Source organism: Tursiops truncatus, chromosome 17, assembly GCF_011762595.2.
Source record: "Tursiops truncatus isolate mTurTru1 chromosome 17, mTurTru1.mat.Y, whole genome shotgun sequence".
In the NCBI taxonomy this organism is placed as follows: Eukaryota; Metazoa; Chordata; class Mammalia; order Artiodactyla; family Delphinidae; genus Tursiops; species Tursiops truncatus.
The window spans coordinates 40,429,496-40,447,887 of NC_047050.1; the positions used below are offsets into that span (position 1 = coordinate 40,429,496).

The 18,392-nt window shown below is 40.0% G+C and overlaps 1 protein-coding gene across 2 annotated transcripts in view; it reads left to right on the plus strand.

Moving 5' to 3' along the window:
- The window catches only part of CPQ (carboxypeptidase Q), a 458,231-nt gene that overhangs the window by 343,866 nt on the left and 95,973 nt on the right, over nt 1-18,392 (plus strand). For both annotated transcript variants that reach the window (XM_073794606.1, XM_019925094.3), the window contains exon 6: nt 3,017-3,108. In XM_073794606.1, coding sequence (XP_073650707.1) covers nt 3,017-3,108 — 92 coding nt within the window. The remainder of the gene's footprint in view (nt 1-3,016; nt 3,109-18,392) is intronic.

Below are 18,392 nucleotides of genomic sequence, written 5' to 3' on the forward strand. Positions count from 1 at the left end.
GAGCCAGAGGTGGCAGAGCAGGGAATCAAACAATGTTTATTGAGGTTCCACAGCCAACACCTTTCTGTGCCCCATGCTGCCTGTCTGTGGACTCAGGTGGCCTGGGGGCTCCAAGTCCACACTAAAGTCAGGGTCTAGTACTGAATGAAGTCCCATGCATTTCTCGTAGGTTCTAGCGACAATCAGAATGTCAGAGTGGAAAAGAGACTTCGCAGCTCAGTCAGGTATTTGCTTAACCACTGGTTTCCTAACCTCTTCTGTTTGGGCCTTAAACTTGAATGTGGAGTTGGGTGGGGACTGAACTTCTCCAGGGCTGGGAGGTGGCTCTGTCTCCTGAAGGCCAGCCATGCACCAGCTATGCTGTTGTTGTTTGGAGGCCTTAGCATTCTTCCCTTCAAACCGATTACTTTTTTGTTATCTTAATATAACATCATTGGTTATCTAGCTGATTGAAATGTGAAGGAGACTAATCCTGTACGGTAATGATTTGCAAGTAAAACACCAAATCTGTGGGGATATTCAGGGCATTTGCTTTTAAAAATTGATTTTTCTCTAACTTGTGCTAACTGTCCCTTGATCCTTATTTAGAGAATTCCATCATTTTAATAACTTGGTACTGTTTTGCTGGTAAATGAGGAGATATGTAAACAAAGTTTTTTCCTCTTCTTTATGGACCTAAAAACATGTTCAGAATTTTCATTTGCAGCACTTTATCTTTTTTATTTTTTTTCTATGTTGCAAGCAAAATGTCATTTGATTTAAATTGACACTAAGCACATTTCTGTTAGAGGAGCCAGTGACTATGGTCTTTAGATATAGACTGATTATATTTCTTAATCCAACAGCAGTTTAAGTTTGTGCTATGAATGTGAGTCGGTGGTTTGACCCTGTGCAGCAGGCAGTGGGTACTTCATGATTCTTCTTTAGCAGGGGCTCAAATGACTTTGGAAGATTGTCCTGAGTATTTAGATGCCCCTTCTCTCTATGGGTAAAAGTGTGTGCTCTGTGCCTGGCTATGCATTATGTAGTTTTATAATTCATTCATTGAATGTCTGTTGCATGGCAGACACAGATTGTCTTCATCACACCTCATTTCATCCTCACAACCACTCGGGGAAGCTGTTATGTTATGAGCATGTAATATTCCCTCCACTCTTTAGATAAGGAAGCTGAAGTTCAGGTAGATCTATTTCCCAGTGGTTACACAGCTAGTGCCTATTAATAGCAGGGCTCACCAGATCTGTCCGCCTTTTTCAACTACAACGTTTTGCCTGGAAATGAGCTAGCAGGAAAGTTTTAGGAAATGAGGTTGAGAAGTGGTAGAGGGCTTTGAATTTTACTAGGGAGGCACCACACTTTGGATTAATTTATTCATTCAAGACCTATTTATTGGGCACCTAATATGTGCCAAACAGTCTGGGCATTGGGGGCATCACATTGAATCACAAAGCTTAAATACCTGCCGTTGAGAAGCTTACAGTATGGCTCTTGGAGGTTTTGAACAGAGAAATGACATGCTCTGGTATAAGTTTTACAGGAGTCTTGCTGACTGCCGTGCAGGCCATCAGCTGCAGAGGGGCACAGGCTGAGTCAGGGAGACCAGTTAGGAGGACTGTTTTGCAACAGTCCAGGCAAAATAAGGTGGGGCTTGAACCAGCGTGGTAGCAGAGGTGAAAAGTTGGATTCTAGATGGACTTAGAAGAAAATACCAATAGGATTTGCTGAACAATTGGATGTGGACATTGCTTGTCTAGGCTTTAACTGGAACTCAGGTCAGCCTGCCTCCTAAACCTGCGCTCTTTTAATTATGTTAAAATGCTCAAGTGTAAAGTAGCTTCACAATATTCAATTTAGTGAGAAACGTAGCTCCTTTTCAATGCCTTGGCACTAGACTTGTGAAAGCAGAATACTTGTTGGTGTCCAGAGGAGGCAGGACAGAGCTCCATTTCCCAGGAGCATTTATCATCCAGGCTGAAGTCGACCCGCCGGCTCCCTTGAAGAAGGCCACGTGCCTGGGTGGTAGCAGTTGGTTATACTCGACGTCTATAGTGTGTCCATCTCGGAGCCATTCAAAGTCCTTCCCTATGGTTTCCCTGCAGTGAGGCAAGAGGACAGATCTTATTAATAAGATTTAAGCCCAGCTTCACATGTTTCTGCCTTTGTTATCTCTCAGAAACCACATCATCAGGTCCAAATCAGAAATGAATTTTAATTCTTGGTCAAAAAGTGGAACTTTTAGCATACTGTTTGACCATTGTAGTGAGCTTTTACGGAGCGGACACAGTCACTCAAAAATGGTTCTAGATACGCCAGGTCTGCTAGTAGCTTTAATAACTGCAGGATACAAGTTTGTATTTCCCGAGTCAATGAAATTGCCACCAAGCTGTTTGTGCGGTAATGAGATGAATAAAGTGTCATTCTCATTCAATTCATTTTCATTGACCTTAAGTGAATGACCTTATATGTCCAAGAAGGAGGGGAACATGACCCTGGGCAAACATAAACATTGCATCTGCTTCACAGTCATTACTAAGGACAGCATGGGCAGCTAGCTATACTTGTGGATTTAGACTAAGACGCAACTCCTGACACACCTTGTCTTGAAGCAGAGGCAAATGATTGGGTTTCAGTTAATCATTGGAAGGCCTCGTGATCTGTCTAGAGCCTAACTGCATCTTCTGGATGCAATCTAATATCCCAATGAACTTGGCCATCCATTGGGTCCTACTGGGCAGGTTGTCCAGTTAAGGATATGAATAGAGGCTCTCAATTCCTGGCCGGCAGACCGCATTTATCACAACCCCTTTCTTCATTAACCTGCCCTGGAGATCAGCCCTGAGGGTACTCCTTTGTTGTGTCAGCCACACCCTAAATCAAGCAGCCCCACCAGTAAGAGATGAACGTGCACACCTCTGATTCCCTCCTGCCTCCAGGAGGCAGATAAGAGGCCCTGCCACTTTTCAAAAATTCAAAAGCAACTGAAGAAGCACTTGTTTTATTTTATTATTTTTCCCAGGGCTGCGTCCAAAGAGGACTCTGCGTTTGGTGCTCTGGACTGCAGAGGAGCAAGGTGGAATCGGTGCCCTGCAGTATTACCAATTACACAAGGTAAGAGAGCAGCCATGGACTGCTGGACATTTGCACATGTAATACCAGTGTAAATACAGCAAAAGCACTGATGCTTTTAGTTTAAGAATTTCCTCTATTGTCCTGAAGACTCAGCAATACTTTGCGGTAGGCTGGCCCTGGCAAACACCCCTTGCAGAAGTCTTCATCCAGCTCCGTAAAGGAGAATGCACTGGTGAGCTGAGGGTGCTGGGATGGAGCTGAGTGATCTTCTATTTCTACATTAGTCTGTAGCCTTAGGAAAATTACACCTGCTATGTGGCCATTTTCCTAAACTCTCTAGTTCTGCTATATTCATGTATGCCAGAGAAATAGTAATAGGTTAACATTCCCTGTTCCTACTGAGTCCACCCCCATACCCCAATGTCCCAAATCCTCCTGGGAGCGCTGGCATTTGAAAGCCACATCCTGAGACCTTGAGTCAGCCAGGAGCATTGATAATGGCCATGGGAATAGCAGCAACGAGAGGTCTCAGACCTGGGAATGTGGAGGCCAGTGTGGTTTGACAGTGACCAATATAAGGCAAAAGTGAAGCTTGAAGCAAGAAGGTGATAGTGGAAGATCATAAACAGAAATAAAAGACCACGTTTAAGGCAGGGGACAGGGACTCCCAAGGCAAAAGCAATAAAAGCAAAAATAAATAAGTGAGATCTAATCAAACTTGAAAGCTTTTGCGCAGCAAAGGAAACCACCAACAAAACAAAAAGGCAATCTACGGAATGGGAGAAAACATTTGCAAATGGCACGATCGACAAAGGGTTAATAGCCAAAATACACAAACAACTCATACAACTCAATGTCAAAAAATGGGCAGAAGACCTAATAATACATTTTTCCAAAGAAGACATACAGATGGCCAACAGGCACGTGAAAAGATGCTCAACATCTCTAATTATTAGAGAAATTCAAATCAAAACCACAATGAGGTATCACCTCACACTAGTCAGAATGACCATCATCAAAATGTCTATAGATAATAAATGCTGGAGAGGGTGTGGAGAAAAGGGAACCCTCTTGCACTGTTGGTGGGAATGTAAATTGATACAGCCACTATGGAGAACAGTATGGAGGTTCCTTAAATAACTAAAAATAGAATTACCATATGACCCAGCAATCCCACTACTAGGCATATACCCAGAGAAAACCATAATTCAAAAAGACACATGCACCCCAATGTTCATTGCAGCACTATTTACAATAGCCAGGTCATGGAAGCAACCTAAATGCCAATCGATAGACTAATGGATAAAGAAGACGTGGTACATATATACAATGGAATATTAATCAGCCATAAAAAGGAACGAAATTGGGTCATTTGTAGAGCTGTGGATGCGTATAGAGACTGCCATACAGAGTGAAGTAAGTCAGAAAGAGAAAAACAAATATCGTATATTAACGCATATATGTGGAATCTAGAAAATGGTACAGATGATCTGGTTTGCAGAGCAGAAATTGAGACACAGATGTAGAGAACAAACATATGGACACCAAGGGGGGAAAGCGGGGGGGGGTGGGGGTGGTGGTGGGATGAATTGGGAGATTGGGATTGACATGTGTACACTGATGTGTATAAAATGGTTGACTAATAAGAAAAAATAAAAAATAAGCATAAAAAAATCATATGCTAAAATTTATTGCCTAACTAATTTTCAAAATTCTAATCAGATTAATAGCTGCCTTTATGTCATAGTTATGCTTATGAAGTATTACTTCAATTATTATAATAATTGCTAGCCTTAGTAAATTGTTCTGTAATATGTGAGATTCTTTGTGGTTTGTGTATAAATTTTGAAACTAAAGTAGAACTTTATTGTAATATCTAAAACACACTTTCCAAGGAAACAAACTTCGGCTCAAAAAGGTCTATGAGCATTTTGGCAGGCATTACTAAGTAAAATAATTCTAACAGGAAGTACTGAGTTTTTCACTTTACATGTGTAATATACATGTACATTTATATTATTTATAACAATAATATTTTCCTGCAAAATACTTATATAATTGGCTCCAAACAAAATTTATAAAATTATCATTTAGGTCATACAAAGTTATAAATAATTTATTGTATGGAAATATATTTTGGAGTCAACTAGAATAGCAGTCATTCCTGGTATCCATCCAGCATGCCCGTAACAATTCATAGCATAAAGTCCTATAAAGGTTGTGTACATATTATTCTCTTATTTTTTAAAAAATGCTACTTCGCGTATTTTGATAAACTGTAAACTTTTTTCTCCTAGTGTTCAAGTTCTTTCCACTGTATCTTCACATTAGCACATGAAGTTGAGAATTATTTATATGTATATTGTTTGTGCTTTATGTTTATTGATTTGTTTATAAGTAACACATATTTTATGCTAACAGTGTTTTATTGAGGTATAAGTAGCATAGAGTGATAAAATGCACAGATCTTAAGTCTACAGTGCAATATATTTGGCAAATGTATACCCCTGTGTAACCATTGCCCAGATCAAGATATAGAGCGTTCCTGTTATCCTAGGAAATTTCCCTTTCAGATCAACCTCTGACTCCACCAAAGATAACTAAAGATAACTATTATACTGATTTTTATGACCACAGATTGTTTATGCCTGTTCTTGAACTTCAGTGATACAGTATATACTCCTGGGCTTCCTGCAATATGTAAACAAGTATGGTTTTGTGATTCTTCTGTGCTGTTGTGGTAACAGCAGTTTGTCTCTTTCTGTTGCAGAGGAGTTTTTTAAAAAAAATTTTAACACCTTTATTGGAGTATAATTGCTTTACAATGTTGTTTTAATTTCTGCTGTATAACAGAGTGAATCAGCTATATGTATACATATATCCCCACATCCCCTCCCTCTTGCGTCTCCCTCCCACCCTCCCTATCCACCCCTATAGGTGGTCACAAAGCACCCAGCTCATCTATACTAGCTATCTGTTTTACATTTGGTAGTGCATATATGTACATGCCACTCTCTCACTTCGTTCCAGCTTACCCTTCCCACTCCCTGTGTCCTCAAGTTCATTCACTATGTCTGTGTCTTTATTCCTGTCCTGCCCCTAGGTTCATCAGAACCTATTTTTTTGGGATTCCCTATATATGTGTTAGCATACGATATTTGTTTTTCTCTTTCGGACTTACTTCACTCTGTATGACAGACTCTAGGTCCATCAAACTCACTACAAATAGTTCAATTTCATTTCTTTTTATGGCTGAGTAATATTCCATTGTAAATATGTTCCACATCTTCTTTATCCATTCATCTGTCGATGGACACTTAGGTTGCTTCCATGTCCTGACTATTGTAAATAGAGCTGCAATGAACATTGTGGTACATGTTTCTTTGAATTATGGTTTTCTCAGAGTATATGCCCAGTAGTGGGATTGCTGGATCATATGGTAGTTCTATTTTTCGTTTTTTAAGGAACTCCATACCGTTCTCCATAGTAACTGTATCAATTTACAATGCCACCAACAGTGCAAGAGGGTTCCATTTTGTTCGCACCGTCTCCAGCATTTATTGTTTGTAGATTTTCTGATGGTAGCCATTCTGATGGGTGTGAAGTGATACCTCATTGTAGTTTTGATTTGCATTTCTCTCATGATTAATGATGTTGAGAATCCTTTCATGTGTTTGTTGGCAATCTGTATATCTTCTTTGGAGAAATGTCTATTTAGCTCTTCTGCCCATTTTTGGATTGGATTGTTCTTTTGATGTTGAGCTGCATGAGCTGATTGTATATTTTGGAGATTGATCCTTTGTCAGTTGCTTCGTTTGCAAATATTTCTCCCATTCTGATGGTTGTCTTGTCTCGTTTATGGTTTCCTTTGCTGTGCAAAATCTTTTAAGTTTCATTAGGTCCCATTTGTTTATTTTTGTTTTTATTTCATTTCTCTAGGAGCTGGGTCAAAAAGGATCTTGCTGTGATTTATGTCATAGAGTGTTCTGCCTATGTTTTCCTCTAGGAGTTTTATAGTGTCTGGCCTTACACTTTGGTCTTTAATCCACCCTATACTGTTGTATACGGTGTTAGGGAGTGTTCTAATTTCATTCTTTTACATGTAGCTGTCCAGTTATCCCAACACCACTTATTGAAGAGGCTATCTTTTTTCTATTGTATATTCTTGCCTCCTTTATCAAAAATAAGGTGACCATATGTGTGTGGGTTTACCTCTGGGCTTCCTATCCTGTTCCACTGATCTATATTTCTGTTTTTGTGCCAGTATCATACTGTCTTCATTACTGTAGCTTTGTAGTTTAGTCTGAAGTCCAGGAGCCTGATTCCTCCAGTTCCATTTTTCTTTCTCAAGATTGCTTTGGCTGGGGCTGCCCTGGTGGTGCAGTGGTTAAGAATCCACCTGCCAATGCAGGGGGCACGTGTTTGAGCCCAGGTCCAGGAAGATCCCACATGCCGTAGAACAGCTAAGCCCAGGTGCCACAACTACTGAGCCTGTGCTCTAGAGCCCACGAGCCACAACCACTGAGCCCGAGTGCCACAACTACTATAGGCCGTGCACCTAGAGCCTGTGGTCCACAACAAGAGGAGCCACTGCAATGAGGAGCCCGCACACTGCAACGAAGAGTAGCCCCCACTCGCTGCAACTAGAGAAATCCCATGCACAGCAACAAAGACCCAATATAGCCAAAGAATAATTAATTAATTAATTAAAAAGATTTCTCTGGCTATTCAGGGTCTTTTGTGTTTCCATACAAATTGTAAAATTTTTTGTTCTAGTTCTGTGAAAAATGCCAGTGGTAGTTTGATATGGATTGCATTGAACTTGTAGATTGCTTTGGGTAGTATAGTCGTTTTCACAATGTTGATTCTTCCAATCCAAGAACATGGTGTATCCCTCCCTCTGTTTGTATCATCTCTAATTTATTTCATCAGTGTCTTATAGTTTTCTGCATATAGGTCTTTTGTCTCCTACAGTAGGTTTATTCCTAGATATTTTATTCTTCTTGTTGCAATGGTAAATGGGAGTATTTCCTTAATTTCTCTTCCAGATTTTTCATCATTAGTGGACAGGAATGCAAGAGATTTCTGTGTGTTAATTTTGTATCCTGCTGCTTTACCAAATTCATTGATTAGCTCTAGTAGTTTTCTGGTAGAGTCTTTAGGATTCTCAATGTATAGTATCATGTCATCTACAAAGAGTGACAGCTTTACTTCTCCTTTTCTGATTTGGATTCCTTTTATTTCTTTTGCTTCTCTGATTGCCATCCCTAAAACGTCCAAAACTATGTTGAATAATAGTGGTGAGAGTGGGCAACCTTGTCTTGTTCCTGATCTTAGTGGAAATGATTTCAGTTTTGCACCATTGAGAATGATGTCGGCTGTGGGTTTGTCGTATATGGCCTTTATTATGTTGAGGTAAGTTCCCTCTAGGCCTACTTTCTGGTGGGTTTTAATCATAAATGGCTGTTGAATTTTGTTGAAAGCTTTTTCTGCATCTTTTGAGATTATCGTATGTTTTTTTTCCTTCAGTTTGTTAATATGGTATATCACATTGATTGATTTGCATATATTGAAGATTCCTTGCATTCCTGGGATAAACCCCACTTGATCATGGTGTATGATCCTTTTAATGTGCTGTTGGATTTTGTTTGCTAGTATTTTGTTGAGGATTTTTCCATCTATGTTCATCAGTGTTATTGGTCTGTAGTTTTCTTTGCTTCTGACATCTTTGTCTGGTTTTGGTATCAGGGTGATGGTGGCCTCATAGAATGAGTTTGGGAGTGTTTCTCCCTCTGCTATATTTTGGAAGAGTTTGAGAAGGATAGGTGTTAGCTCTTCTCTAAGTGTTTGATAGAATTCGCCTGGATCCTGGTCCTGGGCTTTTGCTTGTTGGAAGATTTGTAATCACAGTCTCAATATCAGTGCTTGTGATTGGTCTGTTTATGTTTTCTCTTTCTTCCTGGTTCAGTCTTGGAAGGTTATGCTTGTCTAAAAATGTGTCCATGTTTTCCGGGTTGTCCATTTTATTGGCATATAGTTGCTTGTAGTAATCTCTCATGATCCTTTGTATTTCTGCAGTGTCATTTGTTACTTCTCCTTTTTCATTTCTAATTCTATTGATTTGAGTCTTCTCCCTTTTTTTCTTGATGAGTCTGGCTAATGGTTTACCAATTTTGTTTATCTTCTCCAAGAACCAGCTTTTAGTTTTATTGATCTTTGCTATTGTTTCCTTCAGTTCTTTTTCATTTATTTCTGATCTGATCTTTATGATTTCGTTCCTTCTGCTAACTTCGGCATTTTTTTGTTCTTTCTCGAATTGCTTTAGATGTACAGTTAGGTTGTTTATTTGAGATGTTTCTTGTTTCTTAAGGTAGGATTGTATTGCTATAAACTTCCCTCTTAGAACTGCTTTTGCTGCATCCCATAGGTTTTGGGTCATCGTGTTTTCATATTCGTTTGTTTCTAGATATTTTTTTATTTCCCTTTTGGTTTCCCCAGTAATCTCTCAGTTATTTAGTAGCGTATTGTTTAGCCTCCATGTGTTTGTATTTTTTACAGTTTTTTTTCCTGTAATTGATATCTAGTCTCATAGTGTTGTGGTCAGAAAAGATGCTTGATATGATTTCAATTCTCTTAAATTTACCAAGTCATCATTCATGACCCAATATATGATCTATTCTGCAGAATCTTCCATGAGCACTTGAGAAAAGTGTATTCTGTTGTTTTTGGATGGAATGTCCTATAAATATCAATGAAGTCCGTCTTGTTTAATGTATCATTTAAAGCTTGTGTTTCCTTATTTATTTTCATTTTGGATGATCTTTCCATTGATGAAAATGCGGTGTTAAAGTCCCCTGCTATTATTGTGTTACTGTTCATTTCTGCTTTTATGGCTGTTAGCTTTTGCCTTATCTACTGAGGTGCTCCTATATTGGGTGCATAAATATTTACAATTGTTATATCTTCTTCTTGGATTGATTCCTTGATCGTTATGTAATGTCCTTCTTTGTCTCTTGTAATAGTCTTTTTTTATTATTATTATTTTTTACAAACCATTGTGTCGAGGGCTGACTTTCAATAGATCACAGCGAGGGAGCTGCTCTGCTACGTATGAAACCCCAACCCAGAAGCAGGTCGTCTATGAATGGTTTAGCACCAGGTTCCTCAAAAGTCTTTATTTTAGTCTATTTTGTCTGATACGAAAATTGCTACTCCAGCTTTCTTTTGATTTCCATTTGCATGGAACATCTTTTTCCATCCCCTCAATCTGTATGTGTCCCTAGGTCTGAAGTGGGTCTCTTGTAGACAGCATATATATGGGTCTTGTTTTTGTATTGATTCAGCCAGTCTATGTCTTTTGTTTGGAGTATTTAATCCATTTACATTTGAAGTAATTATCAATATGTATGTTCCTATTAACATTATCTCAATTGTTTTGGGTTTGTTTTTGTGGGTCTTTTCCTGCTCTTGTGTTTCCTGCCTAGAGAAGTTCCTTTAGCATTTGTTGTAGAGCTGGTTTGGTGGTGCAGAATTCTCTTAACTTTTGCTTGTCTGTAAAGGTTTTAATTTCTCTGTCGAATCTGAATGAGGTCCTTGCTGGCTAGGGTAATTTTGGTTGTAGGTTTTTCCCTTTCATCACTTTAGATATGTCCTGCCACTCCCTTCTGGCTTGCAGAGTTTCTGCTGAAAGATCAGCTATTAACCTTATGGGGATTCCCTTGTGTGTTATTTGTTGCTTTTCCCTTGCTGTTTTTAATATGTTTTCTTTGTATTTAATTTTGATAGTTTGATTAATATGTGTCTTGGCATGTTTCTCCTTGGATTTATCCTGTATTGGACTTTCTGGGCTTCCTGGACTTGATTGACTATTTCTTTTCCCATGTTAGAGAAGTTTTTGACTATAATCTCTTCAAATATTTTTTCATTCCCTTTCTTTTTCTCTTCTTCTTCTGGGACCCCTATAATTTGATTGTTGGTGTGTTTAATGTTGTCCCAGGGGTCTCTGAGACTGTACTCAACTCTTTTCATTCTTTTTTCATTATTCTGCTTTGCAGTGGTTATTTCCACTATTTTATCTTCCAGGTCATGTATCCGTTCTTCTGCTTCAGTTATTCTGCTAATGATTCCTTCTAGAGTATTTTTAATTTCATTTGTTTTGTTGTTCATCATTGTTTGTTTGCTCTTTAATTCTTCTAGGTCCTTGTTAAACGTTTCTTGTATTTTCTCCATTCTATTTCCACGATTTTGGATCATCTTTACTATCGTTACTCTGAATTCTTTTTCAGGTAGACTGCCTATTTCCTCTTCATTTGTTTGGTCTGGTGGGTTTTTACCTTGCTTCTTCATCTGCTGCATATTTCTGTCTTCTCATTTTGTTTAACCTACTGTGTTTGGTGTCTCCTTTTCACAGGCTGCAGGTTCATAGTTCCTGTTGTTTTTGGTGTCTGCCCCCAGTGGGTGAGATTGGTTCAGTGACTTTGTAGGCTTCTTGGTGTAGGGGACTGGTGCCTGTGTTCTGGTGGGTGGGCCTGGATCTTGTGTTTCTGGTGGACATGGCTGTGTTTGGTGGTGTGTTTTGGGGTGTCTGTGAACTTAGTATGTTTTTAGGCAGCCTCTCTGCTAATGGGTGGAGTTGTGTTCCTGTTTTGCTAATTGTTTGGCATGGGGTGTCCAGCACTGGAGCTTGCTGGCCATTGGGTGGACCTGGGTCTTAGTGTTGAGATGGAGGTCTCTGGGAGAGCTCTTGCCAATTGATATTACGTGGGGCTGGGAGGTCTCTGGTGGTCCAGTGTCCTGAACTCTGCTGGCCCACCTCAGAGGCTCAGGCCTGACACCTGGCCAGAGCACCAAGACCCTATTAGCCGCATAGCAGTGAAAGTGGCGGTCTCCATTCTGAAGTCAGATTATGAGGGTCTACAATAGCTGTTCAGCTAGAACAGGCTGACTTGGGAGCACTTTGTCTATGAGGCTGTCTCCAGCAGCTGGTGGCTAAAAGAGTAAGTCTCCGCATGTGCTGCCAGTATCTTAAACGTTTATATAGAGGTCTTCACTGGGTTCAGTCACAGATTCGCTACAGATCGTCTCAAGAACGCCTTACTCTCTCAAGGCTGTGTGCTTGAAACAGCCCTAAGGCTGAGGGTCTACAAGCTGCAGAAAGACAAGACCGCCCTAGGTGTCCTGGAAGCCATCATTCTTGCCAGGAACCCTGTTGCTGCTGTCGTGGAATCCGGCTTCCCCTGCCACTGCCAGAAGAAGAAGCTGAAGAGTAGTTTTTTATTGTGTGAATAGTATATACCACAACTTCTTTATCCATTCTCCTATTGATGGTCATTTGGGTTGCTTCTAGTTTTAGCTATTATAAATAAGGCTGATATGACCATTTTTGAACAAATCTTTTGATGAACATATGCATTTCTTTTCTTTTCTAGGAGTAGAATTGCTGGGTCATATGGCAGATGAATGTCTAACTTTGTTAGAAACTGCCCAAGTGGTAGGAGGCTGTACAATTCAACGTTCCACCAGCAACACGAGAGTCCTAATGACTCCCCATCCTTCCCAATACTTAGTAGTATTTGTTAGACTTTTTATTTCTGACCATTCTTGTGGGAGTAATATTTTTATGTTTTACAAGGTACCAGTCTGAAAAGTCCCAAGAAAAGTTCTGACTCCACTTTTTTTTTTTTTTTTTCGCGGTACGCGGGCCTCTCACTGTTGTGGCCTCTCCCGTTGCGGAGCACAGGCTCCGGACGTGCAGGCTCAGCAGCCATGGCTCACGGACCCAGCCGCTCCGCTGCATGTGGGATCTTCCCGGACCGGGGCACGAACCCGCGTCCCCTGCATCGGCAGGCGGACTCTCGACCACTGCACCACCAGGGAAGCCCCTGACTCCACTTTTGATAGTCATCATTCTTTCACCCTTTCCTGCTTCCTTGCCTTAAGACTACCACCTTCATTCTGTATTCTGCCTTATGACTTAGCGAGGTCAAGGGCCTTTTACCCAGCTGTTAATGGTTGGAGTGACCTTATTTCCATTTGGAGGCACAGCCCGGAAGAGCAGGACATAGAAGTGCCATCCTCTCATAAGCAACGCTGACTCCCTGGAGGCAGACTCTGCATGGGGGCTGGGGCTGCTGGAACTCAGCTGGAGCCAAAGGGAGCCTGAGGCAAGAAGGAGCCCCAAAAGCGTTTGGGGAGGGAGATTTTCCTCATGCCCAGAAAAGAGGTTATTCTAGAAAGCAGGAAAAAAGATGTCAGAAAATGCTTTGTGTTATTTTTTATTGATAAAAATTTTTTTTTAAATATGAACTGCTTTTTGGTTGAATTCAGCTTGCATTCACTGAGAAGGAAATGTCACCACATATGGAAGGATATTATTGTGCTCTAGTGATTTTTAAGAGTTTACTTATAGGAGTGGAATTTAACTTTGGAATTAAAAAATATTACAGATGATTTTATTGAATTTTCAAGTCAATGAGGAAAATGAGTATTGTCCAGATGCCATTTGCCTAATCTGCTTTTCATGGGAACAATGTTAGTTTCTTCTCTACTCTTGGAAGGAGAGCAGGATGTCATTTCTCATGTCCTGAAACATACAAAGGAGGAAAACCACCCTAGAATAGATTCAACTGGATTGCTGGCATATTTTAATCTTTTCCATTTTAAGCAAAAATATGATCTGGCATAATTATAATGAGTAAGGTAATCTGGCCTTGAGAAAGCCTCATTACACAAAGTAATCAAATAAAATAGTTTGATATGTTCTCTTTTGGCATGAAAAATATTTTAACCTTTTCCTGATTTATTGCACAAACTACTGGCAATTGAATTACTGGGATTATGAACACTGCCGTGTTCTGGTAGTCATTAATATAGGCAATATCTTAAACAGGCTTTATTAAATGAGGGATGGGAGGTATGATCATTCTAAATACATTATTTTATCCTAACTCTAGCCAACTGTAAAACAGAAAGTGTTAAAATGAATACATATAATATTTTGTCAGAATTTCTGATGTTGCCACGCTGAGGAACAAAACTTCCTCTTTACTTAAGTAAACATACAAAAATGCTAGCTTCTTTTAGTTTAGTAGTAAAGTTCTTGCCAACTTCCCAGCCCACACTGGGTTCATGTTCCACTCGAAAATAAAGGGATATTTAGAAATGCTTGTGAGAATTCTTCATGTTATCTGGGCAAATGGGTTTACTTTGACATTTTTATTTTGCCAACCCTACTGCCTCTATCTAATGTTAATTTAGCTAGATTGACAGTGCTAGAGTGAGCACAGTTTTGTACTCATCTGCAGCTCTGGTTATAAAAATAATAGACCTGATATACTCATTCAGCGTAATTGTGTCTGGACTGTGTCTCCGGAACGGCCTTGCTTGTGTCGTTAATGTTCCATGCAGTATAGATGTACTAATCAGAGGTTATTGTTTTAATCATTTCTGCTGGGCTTTTATGCATCCCATGTTTTTCTTTCAGTGCCTAGGTATTTGCATTAGTCTGTGAAGCACATCCCAAAATTGGTTTAAATTTCATTTATCTCAGCGTGTTCTTGGTCTGGAGCCCCATGTAGTTCCAACATTCACATAGTTTCTACAGCACACCTGGGTGCCCTTTGGGGTCTTATTAGAATCTGTGGATTTCATTTTTTTAAAAAAGGAAAGTGCTGTCTTTTGTATTTGTTTGCTTTCTCCTGAGAATTCCATTATGACTATGGGACTCCAGAATGTTCTGTATGGTATTTATATATAGATGTTATGTCAGCCTGGGAAGAGTTGTCAAACTGTTCCCTTTGGCATTAGGACCATCACATTATCTTGCAAATGAACATGCGTAAGCTTTCACTCACCTCTTTCCTTTATCTCTTTAGAAGGGATCCGTCTTAGCTAAGTTTTTATTATTTTTTTCCACATAAGAGAAAAGAAAGTAAGAAGACTGGTGGTGACAACAAGAATGGCATCTTTGACCTTGCCTACTACAGTTGTGGGACAATATTTATCATATAAGGCCTTATGGTTTCAGGTCACAGTGAAGTTGGCTTGGGTATTAGTTTTAGCCCATACAGGTAAAGAACCATATCCTGACTTCTCTGCTACCATCACTAACCCAAAGAAGCCAACTGCATTTCAAAGTTGGTTCTGAGAACATTGTGCCAAAACACTCAGGTTCACTGTGAGTACTTGTGGCTGGCATCTTATCTCATTTTGTTCTCCATTTGTGAAACCATGAAGGACTTCAGTTTGTATCCAGCCCATTTTACCAGCTTACTAGAGGTTGCCTACTAGGCAGTTTCTGCCTCAGTGCCTCCCTATTGCTAACCAGGTCGTGATCTGACCCGGAAGGACCCATAGCGTATTTAGTGCATGAACTTCCTAAGGAAATCAGATTGGCACACCAGGATACACAAAGCTGAACTGAGATGTCATGCTTAGGATCACAAGAGCCTTTGGGACTAAATTGTCTCATCCCCATGCACTCGGGCCGTAGTACGTTACAGAGTCAGCAAACCACTTTCGAACCAGCAGCACTATTTTAATTTGCCTGGGAATGTCGTCTTCCCTTTGTCTTCTAAAGGCAGGAGTTGGCCAGCTTTCTTTACAGTCCAAGTAGTAAATATTTTAGGCTTTCAGGCCATATGATCTCTCTACTCAATTGTCATTGTAGTGCCAAAGTTGTCATAGACAATACTAAATAGATGAGCAGAGCTGTTTCCCAATAAAATATAAGGAGGAGAAGGAGAAGAAGGCAGAGAAGGAGAAGCGGGGGGAGGAGAGGAGGAGGAAGAGGTGGAGAAGGGAGAGGCGGTTGGAATCGGCATGCTGGCCATAATATGATGATTCCTGTTATTGGGAAGAAGTTTCTAGAGAACTTTCTTCTGAAGCCTTTTCCAATCTCATGATCACACCTTTTGGTGGAAGAGCTTTGTAGCACATGATGGTATTCTAACATTTAAAGTGTCTTATCTCTAACATTTAGATCTTTTTTTTTTTTTTTTTTTTTTTTTTGCTGTACGCGGGCCTCTCACTGTTGCGGCCTCTCCCGGTGCGGAGCACAGGCTCTGGACGCGCAGGCTCAGTGGCCATGGCTCACGGGCCCAGCTGCTCCGTGGCATGTGGGATCTTCCCAGACCGGGGCACGAACCCGTGTCCCCTGCATCGGCAGGCGGACTCTCAACCACTGCGCCACCAGGGAAGCCCCTAACATTTATATTTTAATATGACTGTTATTTGTATGCTCAGCAGTCAAGAGGTTGCAGTTTTTGTCCCTTAGGTATTTGGCCAACAGAACACACCATTACCAGGTCAGTCTGTAGCCTTAGTTCTAGCCCGATGAGCCACACAACAGGCATAGTAAGTTGATTGAAGGAAGGGGTTAACATACTTCCTCAATATTTCCTAAAGCAAGAGCAGAACCTTTTATTAAGATAACTAAATGTGATAACATTTGAAAATATATTTTACATGGCATTTTTTAAAAAAGTGTACACATGTAGAAGCATCTTTTAAAGAAATGAACACTCTAATATATCTGGACGACTTTCTACTAATCCTTAACAGTTGCCATTCACTGTTTAACCACATCCTAGTTTTATCTGTAGCTTTGCCTGCAATGTTTCTTTTTCTAAATCTGCATTATTGTCTGGGAGAGAGGCTCTTCCCAGGAGACCTCGAGAAACTCATGTCTTTTGGTAATCAGCAGCCCTTCTGGAAGTTTGCCCCCTACTCTGGCTGCTGTGGTTTTTGTGTACTTGTGCTGGAATAATGCATAATCATTGAAGAATGGTCTGTCGATGATGGCTTGAGGGATGAATGGGCAGAGTCAAACTAGCAGGGCTGCCAGCAACATCAATGCTAGAAAGCAGATACTGGATAGTGAGTTTACTTCGTACTCTGAGAGCAGTGTCTAGAAGTGACAATAGGTAGAACTAAAACCATGTTGCTTTTAGGGCTGAAGATCAAACAGGGAACTGAGAAGCAGAATTGTGGGACACAGCTGAGAGTGCAACCTGAGTATTGCCCACAGGCCTCTGTCTTTCTCTCTGGAACTCATCCCAACAGGTCATTCCTATAAGTATTAACCCAAGTCCTGTGCTGTCTTAAAGATGCCACTTGTCCCCTGATAGAGAAAGTCTTGCTCTGGGTTTTCTAACTTCCTTATCAATTAGGGCACATCTGTAATTCCTTCTGACTCATCTATTTGTGTTAAAAACATAAAGGCATAATTTTTTCCTAACCAAAAGGTTAGAACTCTGATTCCTTATTTTCTTTCAGAAGATCTCACTCTTGCGTCCTCTTATCAAATGGTTGTCCTGCATTTACAATTATTCATTCTAGAAGCTGAGGTTACCCCGAACAACCAGCAGTTTGTCTAAACTGCTTTGGTTTCAGAGTTCTCTTAAAGGAGAGTTCGCAGAATCAATTTCTCAAGAGCTTTTGTACCCCACACAGCAAAACATATATAAACAACAATTCGAATTTTAAAAGCTTAACAAGGCCTTTCAACAAAGGTTTAAACTGGTTTCATAACATGAGTTATTTTGAGATTAGACAGAATTTTCATTACTAGTTAAAACAGGAGTGTAATTTGCTTTTATAAATTTCTGTGGTTTCATTTAATAAAACTCATCCCTGTGAAAGCAGAGGTGATGCTATGTTAAATACTTGTAAATGTGTTTCAGGAAACTCTCCAGGTATTAACTAAGGCCCGGGAGAATGTATAGCACGCATCCTGCCCCCCGACATTGGCATAACCGGATAGTATTTTCCCCTCCAAAGCGCTGGAATACTTTATCACGCCCCAAAGAGCCAAATGGGAGACAATGAAGCTGTTTTGTCATTTGAATTAGGAAAGGTCAAAGGGAAGAAAATGTGATAGTAAACAGAGGGAAGAGTGCTTTGTGAAAATTGTCCATTTTTTTTTCATGTAAGGGAAAATACTTTGTTCCTTTTAATAGATATGGAAATTCAACACTAGAGAATTTTTTGGATGGACTTACAGAGAGAAAAGAAACAATCAAGAATTTTGAAAGCTCCCATTTCCCAACCAAATATGTACTATGTTCTTACTGTTTACAAGGTGTCATTGTAATCTCTTGCATTTATATGATCATTTATAAATATGAATACTTTTTCATAGACATTGATAATAGTCATGACCCTGGTAGTTGCCAGGCCGTGGACTGCTTAACTTATGTCATATTTGGGGGAAAAAAAAGAGGTTTGAGAGGTTAAATAAAGATGTACCCAAAGTTGCACAGCACAGATATGAGGTACAGAGCCTGAACTTGAACCTAGCTTTTCTGTCTCTAGACTTCAGCCAT